Source organism: Bufo gargarizans, chromosome 3 (assembly GCF_014858855.1).
Source record: "Bufo gargarizans isolate SCDJY-AF-19 chromosome 3, ASM1485885v1, whole genome shotgun sequence".
In the NCBI taxonomy this organism is placed as follows: Eukaryota; Metazoa; Chordata; class Amphibia; order Anura; family Bufonidae; genus Bufo; species Bufo gargarizans.
Genome location: NC_058082.1, coordinates 45,060,641 through 45,074,929, shown reverse-complemented (window position 1 = coordinate 45,074,929; position 14,289 = coordinate 45,060,641). Strand labels below are relative to the sequence as shown.

The following is a 14,289-nucleotide window of genomic DNA, read 5'->3' as shown; positions in this document are numbered from 1 at the left end:
GGATAAGTAATGTATGTACACAGTGACTCCACCAGCATAATAATGAGTGCAGCTCTGGAGTATAATACAGGATGTAACTCAGGGTCAGTACAGGATAAGTAATGTATGTACACAGTGACTCCACCAGCAGAATAGTGAGTGCAGCTCTGGAGTATAATACAGGATGTAACTCAGGATCAGTACAGGATAAGTAATGTAATGTATGTACACATTGACTGCACCAGCTGAATAGTGAGTGCAGCTCTGGAGTATAATACAGGATGTAACTCAGGATCAGTACAGGATAAGTAATGTATGTACACAGTGACTGCACCAGCAGAATAGTGAGTGCAGCTCTGGAGTATAATACAGGATGTAACTCAGAATTAGTACAGTATAAGTAATGTTATGTATGTACACAGTGACTGCACCAGCAGAATAGTGAGTGCAGATCTGGAGTATAATACAGGATGTAACTCAGGATCAGTGCAGGATAAGTAATGTAATGTACACAGTGACTGCACCAGCAGAATAGTGAGTGCAGCTCTGGAGTATAATACAGGATGTAACTCAGGATCCGTACAGGATAAGTAATGTAATGTATGTACACAGTGACTCCATCACCAGAATAGTGAGTGCAGCTCTGGGGTATAATACAGGATGTAACTCAGGATCAGTACAGGATAAGTAATGTAATGTATGTACACAGTGACTGCACCAGCAGAATAGTGAGTGCAGCTCTGGAGTATAATACAGGATGTAACTCAGGATCAGTACAGGATAAGTAATGTATGTACACAGTGACTGCACCAGCAGAATAGTGAGTGCAGCTCTGGAGTATAATACAGGATGTAACTCAGAATTAGTACAGTATAAGTAATGTTATGTATGTACACATTGACTGCACCAGTAGAATAGTGAGTGCAGCTCTGGAGTATAATACAGGATGTAACTCAGAATTAGTACAGTATAAGTAATGTAATGTATGTACACAGTGACTGCACCAGCAGAATAGTGAGTGCAGATCTGGAGTATAATACAGGATGTAACTCAGGATCAGTGCAGGATAAGTAATGTAATGTACACAGTGACTGCACCAGCAGAATAGTGAGTGCAGCTCTGGAGTATAATACAGGATGTAACTCAGGATCCGTACAGGATAAGTAATGTGATGTATGTACACAGTGACTCCACCAGCAGAATAGTGAGTGCAGCTCTGGAGTATAATACATGATGTAACTCAGGATCAGTACAGGATAAGTAATGTAATGTATGTACACAGTGACTCCACCAGCAGAATAGTGAGTGCAGCTCTGGGGTATAATACAGGATGTAACTCAGGATCAGTACAGGATAAGTAATGTATGTACACAGTGACTGCACCAGCAGAATAGTGAGTGCAGATCTGGAGTATAATACATGATGTAACTCAGGATCAGTACAGGATAAGTAATGTAATGTACACAGTGACTGCACCAGCAGAATAGTGAGTGCAGCTCTGGAGTATAATACATGATGTAACTCAGGATCAGTACAGGATAAGTAATGTAATGTATGTACACAGTGACGGCACCAGCAGAATAGTGAGTGCAGCTCTGGAGTATAATACAGGATGTAACTCAGGATCAGTACAGGATAAGTAATGTAATGTATGTACACAGTGACTGCACCAGCAGAATAGTGAGTGCAGCTCTGGAGTATAATACAGGATGCAACTCAGGATCAGTACAGGATAAGTAATGTATGTACACAGTGACTGCACCAGCAGAATAGTGAGTGCAGCTCTGGGGTATAATACAGGATGTAACTCAGGATCAGTACAGGATAAGTAATGTAATGTACACAGTGACTGCAACAGCAGAATAGTGAGTACAGCTCTGGAGTATAATACATGATGTAACTCAGGATCAGTACAGGATAAGTAATGTAATGTATGTACACAGTGACGGCACCAGCAGAATAGTGAGTGCAGCTCTGGAGTATAATACAGGATGTAACTCAGGATCAGTACAGGATAAGTAATGTAATGTATGTACACAGTGACTCCACCAGCAGAATAGTGAGTGCAGCTCTGGGGTATAATACAGGATGTAACTCAGGATCAGTACAGGATAAGTAATGTATGTACACAATGACTCCACCAGCAGAATAGTGAGTGCAGCTCTAGAGTATAATACAGGATGTGACTCAGGATCAGTACAGGATAAGTAATGTATGTACACAGTGACTGCACCAGCAGAATAGTGAGTGCAGCTCTGGAGTATAATACAGGATGTAACTCAGGATCAGTACAGGATAAGTAATGTATGTACACAGTGACTCCACCAGCAGAATAGTGAGTGCAGCTCTGGAGTATAATACAGGATGTAACTCCGGATCAGTACAGGATAAGTAATGTATGTACACAGTGACTCCACCAGCAGAATAGTGAGTACAGCTCTGGAGTATAATACAGGATGTAACTCAGGATCAGTACAGGATAAGTAATGTAATGTATGTACACAGTGACTCCACCAGCAGAATAGTGAGTGCAGCTCTGGAGGATAATACAGGATGTAACTCAGGATCCGTACAGGATAAGTAATGTTATGTATGTACACAGTGACTGCCCCAGCAGAATAGTGAGTACAGCTCTGGAGTATAATACAGGATGTAACTCAGGATCAGTACAGGATAAGTAATGTAATGTATGTACACAGTGACTCCACCAGCAGAATAGTGAGTGCAGCTCTGGAGGATAATACAGGATGTAACTCAGGATCCGTACAGGATAAGTAATGTGATGTATGTACACAGTGACTCCACCAGCAGAATAGTGAGTGCAGCTCTGGAGTATAATACATGATGTAACTCAGGATCAGTACAGGATAAGTAATGTAATGTATGTACACAGTGACTCCACCAGCAGAATAGTGAGTGCAGCTCTGGGGTATAATACAGGATGTAACTCAGGATCAGTACAGGATAAGTAATGTATGTACACAGTGACTGCACCAGCAGAATAGTGAGTGCAGATCTGGAGTATAATACATGATGTAACTCAGGATCAGTACAGGATAAGTAATGTAATGTACACAGTGACTGCACCAGCAGAATAGTGAGTGCAGCTCTGGAGTATAATACATGATGTAACTCAGGATCAGTACAGGATAAGTAATGTAATGTATGTACACAGTGACGGCACCAGCAGAATAGTGAGTGCAGCTCTGGAGTATAATACAGGATGTAACTCAGGATCAGTACAGGATAAGTAATGTAATGTATGTACACAGTGACTGCACCAGCAGAATAGTGAGTGCAGCTCTGGAGTATAATACAGGATGCAACTCAGGATCAGTACAGGATAAGTAATGTATGTACACAGTGACTGCACCAGCAGAATAGTGAGTGCAGCTCTGGGGTATAATACAGGATGTAACTCAGGATCAGTACAGGATAAGTAATGTAATGTACACAGTGACTGCAACAGCAGAATAGTGAGTACAGCTCTGGAGTATAATACATGATGTAACTCAGGATCAGTACAGGATAAGTAATGTAATGTATGTACACAGTGACGGCACCAGCAGAATAGTGAGTGCAGCTCTGGAGTATAATACAGGATGTAACTCAGGATCAGTACAGGATAAGTAATGTAATGTATGTACACAGTGACTCCACCAGCAGAATAGTGAGTGCAGCTCTGGGGTATAATACAGGATGTAACTCAGGATCAGTACAGGATAAGTAATGTATGTACACAATGACTCCACCAGCAGAATAGTGAGTGCAGCTCTAGAGTATAATACAGGATGTGACTCAGGATCAGTACAGGATAAGTAATGTATGTACACAGTGACTGCACCAGCAGAATAGTGAGTGCAGCTCTGGAGTATAATACAGGATGTAACTCAGGATCAGTACAGGATAAGTAATGTATGTACACAGTGACTCCACCAGCAGAATAGTGAGTGCAGCTCTGGAGTATAATACAGGATGTAACTCCGGATCAGTACAGGATAAGTAATGTATGTACACAGTGACTCCACCAGCAGAATAGTGAGTACAGCTCTGGAGTATAATACAGGATGTAACTCAGGATCAGTACAGGATAAGTAATGTAATGTATGTACACAGTGACTCCACCAGCAGAATAGTGAGTGCAGCTCTGGAGGATAATACAGGATGTAACTCAGGATCCGTACAGGATAAGTAATGTTATGTATGTACACAGTGACTGCCCCAGCAGAATAGTGAGTACAGCTCTGGAGTATAATACAGGATGTAACTCAGGATCAGTACAGGATAAGTAATGTAATGTATGTACACAGTGACTCCACCAGCAGAATAGTGAGTGCAGCTCTGGAGGATAATACAGGATGTAACTCAGGATCCGTACAGGATAAGTAATGTTATGTATGTACACAGTGACTCCACCAAATCAAATACAAAAGTAAAAGCAAGCACAATGTAACATCATTCTGCAAGGATATAATATATAAACTAATTCTATATTCACTACATTAAGTGAATATTAGGTACTTTGTAAATAAACCTACTCACTCACTTCATTACAGTTTGTGCTGACTAACTTTGTCTTTTGCTTTTGCACCAGCTAAATAGTGATTGCAGCTCTGGAGTATAATACAGAATGTAATTTAGTACAATCATGTAAGAAATGGTAAGGAAATCGCAACAGGGAAATTAAAGGTTAAAACTAGCCGGGTTATCTGAGTACAAGGGTCCTGCCCTCTATGTGGCGCCATATACTCACACAGCATCGTCCCCACTCTCTGCGCACAGCACCAGCCTGGAGCGATCCCTCATCTCTATTGTCAGTAATGAATCCCGGTTACTTCCCTCCGGAGGTTCAATATCTGAAGGGAAGACAAGACATTTCTCTATTACTGTCCCGATAGACGGAGAAACACTACAAGATACATAAAATGTTATTTTAGGCTGGTATAACCTGTGCATTGTGAGGGATGAGAATCCATTTTGTATAAACATGTCCTCCATCTTGTGTATGTGGGAGATGGAGGTCAGTGTCTTGAATGGAGCATACAAGGTTAATCTAAAACAAGGCATGCAAAGGTCAGCTGTCACAACCAGACAGCTGAGAAGCTCTGACAGAAGCCTTTCAGAACCTCCTCCTTGAGCTTTCTTTGTGTTGGTTTTCAGTTCCTCATCTCGTTAGCCTCTCTCAGCTGTCATGTAGTTGGACTGATTGCATCCCTTTAAATTCCTCCCCATAATGCATTAGTGTGCGGCTTATACAACTTCCTGGAGTGTGTGTGCATGCTGATCCTATCTTCCAGCCTTCTACAAGAGAAGTGTTACATTCATTTGTGATTTTATGTTTGCTGGATCCCAGGTGACCCTGACTCCCTCCGTGTCTAGTGTAGGGAGCCGGTGGTCGTGTCCCCTCACTATTATAGGTGTTATACAGTCGAGGTACGAGGATATGCGATCATCTACCATTGGGATCTTCGCATAGGCTGAGCAGTCAGGGAGAGAGCCAGGTCTTATGCAGGGGTCTCCCTTTTGTTCCTTAGTTTTGGATCCAGTGAGTCATATATTCATTTTGTATTGTCTTGTTTCCTGTACACCTTCCGTGACATCAGCTCATGTGTGCATCCACATCCCCTCCCCACAGTTTCCTGTCTAGCAGAGCTATCAGTCTGAGCCTCAGGAAGTGTAGGGGGGGGGGGGGGGGAGGAGAGAGGAATGGAAACATATGTATGGTCCTGTATGGTCTTATGATCTATATCTTATAACCGCAAATGTCATGTTTGTCATGTGATGTTTTTTTCTGTTTCAAGCCTATATTATTGTGAGCTTGTCTTTGAATTAAAGAGAAATATGATACAACTACATCCAATGTATGTGTCAGTTTCCCCGAGCTCTCGCATCCTTTTTAATTTGGATTCCAACAATTATAGGTGAAGGGATATTTCCCTTACAAAATCTTGGCGCCCAACGTGGGGCTCAACTAGAGGACACTTCATCTGGTCTCCGACAAATTGGACGTTCCGGTCCGGGATTTGATACAAGAAATAGCGCTAAAAGGTTAGAGACTTTATCTTACACTATATCTGTGTCTTCCTGAGTGTTTTGTCCGGTTCGAGGATCTGGTGATTGAATATACGTATAAGGCTCCTTTCACACTAGCGTTCGCTGGTCCGCTCGTGAGCTCCGTTTGAAGGAGCTCACGAGCGGACCCGAACGCAGCCGTCCAGCCCTGATGCAGTCTGAATGGAGCGGATCCGCTCAGACTGCATCAGTCTGGCGGCGTTCAGCCTCCGCTCCGCTCGCCTCCGCACGGACAGGCGGACAGCTGAACGCTGCTTGCAGTGTTCGGGTGTCCGCCTGGCCGTGCGGAGGCGTGCGGATCCGTGCGGATCCGTCCAGACTTACAATGTAAGTCAATGGGGACGGATCCGTTTGAAGATGCCACAATATGGCTCAATCTTCAGGCGGATCCGTCCCCCATTGACTTTACATTGAAAGTCTGGACGGATCCGTCCGAGGCTATTTTCACACTTAGCTTTTTTTTTGCTAATATAATGCAGACGGATCCGTTCTGAACGGAGCCTCCGTCTGCATTATTACGATCGGATCCGTTCAGAACGGATCCGATCGAACGCTAGTGTGAAAGTAGCCTAAGTACTTTTATAGTTGAGCCTATCTTTGATAAGAACCTGAAAATTACTATGATTGTTGGAGTTTGAGACCTAAGAGATGGACAGTCTCATTGGGAAGTCTTTGGTTTAGTTTGGGTATATGCCTTATTTGTTCTTTATTGTATGTGGAAAATCTTGGAGAATTACAGGAAGGGTAATCAAAGTCCTTGGACTCCAATGTCCGGTTTGTGAGGTTTTGATTGGTTAAGAAACTCAGTAATATAGGTAAATATAGGGCAGAAAATTCTGAGGAAACTGAGGGAAATAGACGTCTGAATAATTGTTTCACTTTCTGTGGAAAAAGATTGACATACAAAATAGGGGACAATTTCAGTATACCAGAGGGTTACAAAACAGCTAAGACTTTAGTCAAAGAGAGGAAAGGAAAAGAAGGTTTAAAAAATATTGACAGGGTGTTGAAGAAGGTAGGAATGAAGGATGGAAATTTGAATGTGGTTACTTGAGAAAGATTCAGAAGGACACATTGTGGTTGGAAAAAGGATCATGATGTGAAGAAGTAGTTAATACCTGGGTTAAAGTGGCAGGGGAAGTTGAAACTGAGGGGTGGCGAGGATAAGTAGTCAGAGGTAGACTGTTGTATACTCAGAAATCAAAAGACAATGACGCTGACGAACGACCTCCCCCATATCCAACTGCCCCTAGACCTCCAAGAGGGAATGGACCGGAGGGATGGACTTGTAATGTCTGTGGCAATCAGAATCCAGACTGGGCCAATGCGTGCTGAGCCTGTGGTGCCCCTGACCCCACAGACCTGTAGGACTCTACCCTGTTCTGACTAAGACAAGACCCCTACCCAGACCCACAACAGGACAACAGGGGGCGACGGGAGGAGGACCTGATACAACCTCAAGACCACCCGGACAGGTCATTGGAGCAACTAGCCGGAATCAGGAACCTGAATTTCTTCACGCCAGTGTGACTGAGTACCACCCCTCGAGTCCAAAAGACCAACTCGCACTTTTGACCCGACTGCCCGACCCTCTGACGTGACCTATGCCTACTTTAGGACTCTTCAACAGATACAGGTGACTTATGGGGCTACGTTGACTGACTTGAAGGATCTGATGTTGCTGAAGATGGGCGAGTCACGAACACAGAAATGTCGCCATGGATATAATGACTAGAGACTGGGTCAAGACTTTACAGTCTGGGACTGAATTTGTCAGGGTTTTTGCAGAATGGGCATGTACAAGGGAGGAAGAAAGTTCCTGAAGTCTTAAAGACGTAGTACAGGGTCCTCAGGAGACTGTTGAGACTTATGTTGCAGGACTAAGGACTATCTGGACCGACGTGGGTTGGGATCAAGCTGGAAACATGGGAGAAAAACTGTTGACATGTGCATTCATGGAGGGGCTTCAACCCACCCTTCCAGGCTAAGCTCAAAGCTTGTAAACCTGAATGGCGTGTGACCCCTTTAACCCAATTAATTGCTGCAGCCAAAGGGTTAGAACTAGACATGAAGAAAAACCCTGCTCCGGTTAAACACATGGGGCAGGGCACTGGTCCCAAACCCAAACGTGATTTTAAATGTTACAATTGCGGCAAATCAGGTCACATGAAGAGAGATTGCAGGGCTCCCAGGAAACCTAGAGACAACAGTGGCCAAGTTAGTCCACAATCACCACCGTCTTCAGATTAGGATACCGTTACACCTGTGATGGTTCTGCCTGTAAAAGTAGAGTCCGTGGACATATCCCGGTATCCCTAGGAAATAAAAAGGAAGTATTATTCCTGGTCGACACGGGGGCAGCCAAAACAGTTGTTGACCAGAACTTTTTAAAACCCAGTCCATACCACGTCCCAGCCATGTGTTTCACTGGGGAAACCGTGTTTGTCCATGAGTCTGAACTAGTCAAACTAAAAATCAAAGACAGTACTGTTATCACTCAAATTTTGGTAAAGGATGATCTCCCTGAACCTATTCTGGGAACTGATGTACTCCAACCGCTCAGGGCCAGTATTCATCTTCACCCAGATGGGACTAGTCACGTAGACTTTGGAGTCTCCGAAGAAGTTCTCTGCCCAATGATGGCTTCTATAACGGTGGCTGAATTAAATCTTCCTGATTGGACAGAATCTGAAAAGAGTCTGCTCAGCCAGGTCCCCGAGAGCCTTTGGGCCACCTCAAAGATGGACATAGGCAAATTACCTGTGTCCGCTGTGATCGTTTCTCTAAAGCCCGGGTGTCAGCCCCTGCAAGTTAAACAGTACCCATTGAGTCACGCTCAGGAAATAGCAGTGTCCAGCCAAATAGATGATTTTCTCCGAGCAGGTGTTCTCATCCAGACTGTGTCCCCGGCAAACACTCCCCTATTTCCAGTCAAGAAGAAGGCCGTTAAGGGTCAGCCAGTCACATATGGAATGGTCCATGATCTTCGAGAGGTGAACAAAGTCACAGTCCTACAAACCCCAATAGTGCCCAATCCGCACACTCTGCTGTCCCAAGTTCCGTCCACAGCTACCCGTTTCACTGTGATTGACCAGGCGAATGCATTTTTCAGTGGTACCTCTGCATCCAGATTGTCAGTATATTTTTGCTTTCACTTTCAAGAAGAACCAGTATACATGGACTGTTTTACCCCAGGGGGCCCAGAACTCGCCGTTAATAACTTTCATACTTTGAAACTGTGCATACTGTCTGCCCACGCTCTGGGCATTCCAAAATATGACGAACCTTTCTGTTTGTTTTGTTCTGAAATGCAGGGGCACTTTTCTGCTCGCCTCAATCCTGTTGCCTGAGGCACCCCCTCTTGTGTAAGGGCAGTAGCGGCAGTGCAAGCCATGATTAAAAAAAGCTTCTGAAATTTTTCTGGACTCCCCTGTAACTGTTCAAACTCCTCATGACATTCAAGGCATTCTCGCTCAAGTGCGACCAACACATATCTCCATGGCCAGACAACTGAGACTGCAGTGTGCACTCCTCATACCTGCAAACATCTCATTAAAACGTTGGACTACTCTGAATCCTGTTACTCTGTTACCGATACAGATTCAGAAATGGTGGCGGGAGGTGTATCAGAACTTTTAGCTGATCTTGTTGAACATGACCCTCATGATTGCGAACAATTAATGCAGCAGGAAAATGTCTGGTTTTGTACATGTTCATGAAAAACCTCTTTCTAATCCTGACTTTGAGTATTTTGTAGATGGAAGCAGGTTCATGGGAGAGGATGGCTGGTTCCATACTGGATATGCAGTGGTCACACAGCACGAGGTAGGTACAGCTGTACCACTCCCAGCTCATATATGAGCACAAGAGACGGAGTTGAAGGCACTCACTGAGGCACTGAGGAGAAGAAGGTGAACATCTACACAGACTCAAGGTATGCTTTTGGTATTGCACATAACTATGGGCCTACTTGGCGGGCCAGGGACTTCCTAACATCTGCAGGCCAGCCTATAAAGAATAAAAGACTCTGTACTAGAGCTTATGAACTCTCTGTTGTTACCAGAGGAAGTTGCCATCATCAAGGCACACACCAGGCACAACATGGTAGAGGCAAAAGGTAACGAACAAGGTGACAAAGCGGCCAAACAAGCCGCACTACAGCCCGTAAAGACTGTCCCACCCCGGTAAAAATCCTGAAGCCTGAAGACGTGTCTGTAAGTATGCTCCAGAAAATGACTGGTCAAGCCCCTCCCGAGGAAAAAGAACTTTGGGCAAAGCACGGGGCCAAGGTTGATGAAATAGGAATCTGGAGAAATAAAGGACTTTTTTACCTCGTCCAATGTATCCTGCTATGGCACAGGAGGCCCATGGGCCTACCTATCTGTCTAAAGGTGCTATGGTAAGTGTTGTAAATGCTGATTGAACAGCACCAGGGTTTTCCACAGTAGCAGCTCGGTTTGTACAAGGGTGCATGATTTGTGCATTGAATAATCCCGGTCAAGTGGTGAAGACTCCAGGGAAGCACACCCCGAGGCCATTTTACCCATTTCAGAGATTGCAGATAGACTATATACAGCTACCTAAGGTAGGTGTGTATGAGTTTGTTCTTGTGTGTGTTGATCTCTTTTCAGGATGGCCGAAAGCCTTCCCAGTAGCAAAGGCAAATGCAAAGAATACCGCCAAGAAATCGGTCAGTGAACTGATATGCAGGTATGGTGTTCCTGAAGTCATTGAGTCAGACAGGGTGTCCCATTTCACAGGAGAAGTAATGAGGGAGGTCATGCAGGCGCTAGGGGTCACTCAAGCGTTTCACACGGCCTACAAACCCCAAAGCAGTGTTAAAGATCCAGAAAGCCATGCAGGAAACCCAAAGACCTTGGCCAGAATGCCTGCCCCTCACCCTATATTCTGTTAGCACCACCCCCAACCAAAAAACAGGACTGTCTCCTTTTGAGATTTTGTTTGGGTGCGCTCCCAGTCTTGGCTTGTACTTCCCCCAGCAGTTACAGATGAACTATGGAGGGGGCACAGAGGTCTTTATTACTATGGAGGGGGCACAGAGAACTTTATTACTATGGAGGGGGCACAGAGAACTTTATTACTATGGAGGGGGCACAGAGGTCTTTATTACTATGGAGGGGGCACAGAGGACTTTATTACTATGGAGGGGGCACAGAGGACTTTATTACTATGGAGGGGGCACAGAGAACTTTATTACTATGGAGGGGGCACAGAGAACTTTATTACTATGGAGGGGGCACAGAGGTCTTTATTACTATGGAGGGGGCACAGAGGACTTTATTACTATGGAGGGGGCACAGAGAACTTTATTACTATGGAGGGGGCACAGAGGACTTTATTACTATGGAGTGGGCACAGAGGGCTTTATTTCTATGGAGGGGGCACAGAGGACTTTATTTCTATGGAGGGGGCACAGAGGACTTTATTACTATGGAGTGGGCACAGAGGACTTTATTTCTATGGAGGGGGCACAGAGAACTTTATTACTATGGAGGGGGCACAGAGAACTTTATTACTATGGAGGGGGCACAGAGGTCTTTATTACTATGGAGGGGGCACAGAGGACTTTATTACTATGGAGGGGGCACAGAGGTCTTTATTACTATGGAGGGGGAACAGAGGACTTTATTACTATGGAGGGGGCACAGAGGACTTTATTACTATGGAGGGGGCACAGAGAACTTTATTACTATGGAGGGGGCACAGAGAACTTTATTACTATGGAGGGGGCACAGAGGTCTTTATTACTATGGAGGGGGCACAGAGGACTTTATTACTATGGAGGGGGCACAGAGAACTTTATTACTATGGAGGGGGCACAGAGGACTTTATTACTATGGAGGGGCACAGAGGTCTTTATTTCTATGGAGGGGGCACAGAGGACTTTATTTCTATGGAGGGGGCACAGAGGACTTTATTACTATGGAGTGGGCACAGAGGACTTTATTTCTATGGAGGGGGCACAGAGAACTTTATTACTATGGAGGGGGCACAGAGAACTTTATTACTATGGAGGGGGCACAGAGGTCTTTATTACTATGGAGGGGGCACAGAGGACTTTATTACTATGGAGGGGGCACAGAGAACTTTATTACTATGGAGGGGGCACAGAGGACTTTATTTCTATGGAGGGGGCACAGAGGACTTTATTTCTATGGAGGGGGCACAGAGGACTTTATTACTATGGAGGGGGCACAGAGGACTTTATTACTATGGAGGGGGCACAGATAACTTTATTACTATGGAGGGGGCACAGAGGACTTTATTACTATGGAGGGGGCACAGAGAACTTTATTACTATGGAGGGGGCACAGAGAACTTTATTACTATGGAGGGGGCACAGAGGTCTTTATTACTATGGAGGGGGCACAGAGGACTTTATTACTATGGAGGGGGCACAGAGGTCTTTATTACTATGGAGGGGGCACAGAGGACTTTATTACTATGGAGGGGGCACAGAGGACTTTATTACTATGGAGGGGGCACAGAGAACTTTATTACTATGGAGGGGGCACAGAGAACTTTATTACTATGGAGGGGGCACAGAGGTCTTTATTACTATGGAGGGGGCACAGAGGACTTTATTACTATGGAGGGGGCACAGAGAACTTATTACTATGGAGGGGGCACAGAGGACTTTATTACTATGGAGTGGGCACAGAGGTCTTTATTTCTATGGAGGGGGCACAGAGGACTTTATTTCTATGGAGGGGGCACAGAGGACTTTATTACTATGGAGTGGGCACAGAGGACTTTATTTCTATGGAGGGGGCACAGAGAACTTTATTACTATGGAGGGGGCACAGAGAACTTTATTACTATGGAGGGGGCACAGAGGTCTTTATTACTATGGAGGGGGCACAGAGGACTTTATTACTATGGAGGGGGCACAGAGAACTTTATTACTATGGAGGGGGCACAGAGGACTTTATTTCTATGGAGGGGGCACAGAGGACTTTATTTCTATGGAGGGGGCACAGAGGACTTTATTACTATGGAGTGGGCACAGAGGACTTTATTACTATGGAGGGGGCACAGAGAACTTTATTACTATGGAGGGGGCACAGAGAACTTTATTACTATGGAGGGGGCACAGAGGTCTTTATTACTATGGAGGGGGCACAGAGGACTTTATTACTATGGAGGGGGCACAGAGGTCTTTATTACTATGGAGGGGGCACAGAGGACTTTATTACTATGGAGGGGGCACAGAGGACTTTATTACTATGGAGGGGGCACAGAGAACTTTATTACTATGGAGGGGGCACAGAGAACTTTATTACTATGGAGGGGGCACAGAGGTCTTTATTACTATGGAGGGGGCACAGAGGACTTTATTACTATGGAGGGGGCACAGAGAACTTTATTACTATGGAGGGGGCACAGAGGACTTTATTACTATGGAGTGGGCACAGAGGTCTTTATTTCTATGGAGGGGGCACAGAGGACTTTATTTCTATGGAGGGGGCACAGAGGACTTTATTACTATGGAGTGGGCACAGAGGACTTTATTTCTATGGAGGGGGCACAGAGAACTTTATTACTATGGAGGGGGCACAGAGAACTTTATTACTATGGAGGGGCACAGAGGTCTTTATTACTATGGAGGGGGCACAGAGGACTTTATTACTATGGAGGGGGCACAGAGGTCTTTATTACTATGGAGGGGGCACAGAGGACTTTATTACTATGGAGGGGGCACAGAGGACTTATTTACTATGGAGAGGGCACTGAGGACTTTAATTCTATGGAGGGGGCACAGAGAACTTTATTACTATGGAGGGGGCACAGAGGACTTTATTTCTATGGAGGGGGCACAGAGGACTTTATTACTATGGAGGGGGCACAGAGAACTTTATTACTATGGAGTGGGCACAGAGGACTTATTACTATGGAGGGGGCACAGAGGTCTTTATTACTATGGAGTGGGCACAGAGGTCTTTATTTCTATGGAGGGGGCACAGAGGACTTTATTTCTATGGAGGGGGCACAGAGGACTTTATTACTATGGAGGGGGCACAGAGAACTTTATTTCTATGGAGAGGGCACAGAGGTCTTTATTACTATGGAGGGGGCACAGAGGACTTTATTACTATGGAGGGGGCACAGAGGACTTTATTACTATGGAGGGGGCACAGAGGTCTTTATTACTATGGAGGGGGCACAGAGGACTTTATTACTATGGAGGGGGCACAGAGGTCTTTATTACTATGGAGT

The 14,289-nt window shown here is 44.9% G+C and overlaps 1 protein-coding gene across 1 annotated transcript in view; it reads right to left on the bottom strand.

Moving 5' to 3' along the window:
• The window catches only part of PLEKHB1 (pleckstrin homology domain containing B1), a 42,784-nt gene that overhangs the window by 12,151 nt on the left and 16,344 nt on the right, over positions 1-14,289 (bottom strand). Inside the window, exon 4 of the mRNA XM_044286301.1 lies at positions 4,733-4,835. Within this exon, the coding sequence (XP_044142236.1) occupies positions 4,733-4,835 (103 nt within the window). The remainder of the gene's footprint in view (positions 1-4,732; positions 4,836-14,289) is intronic.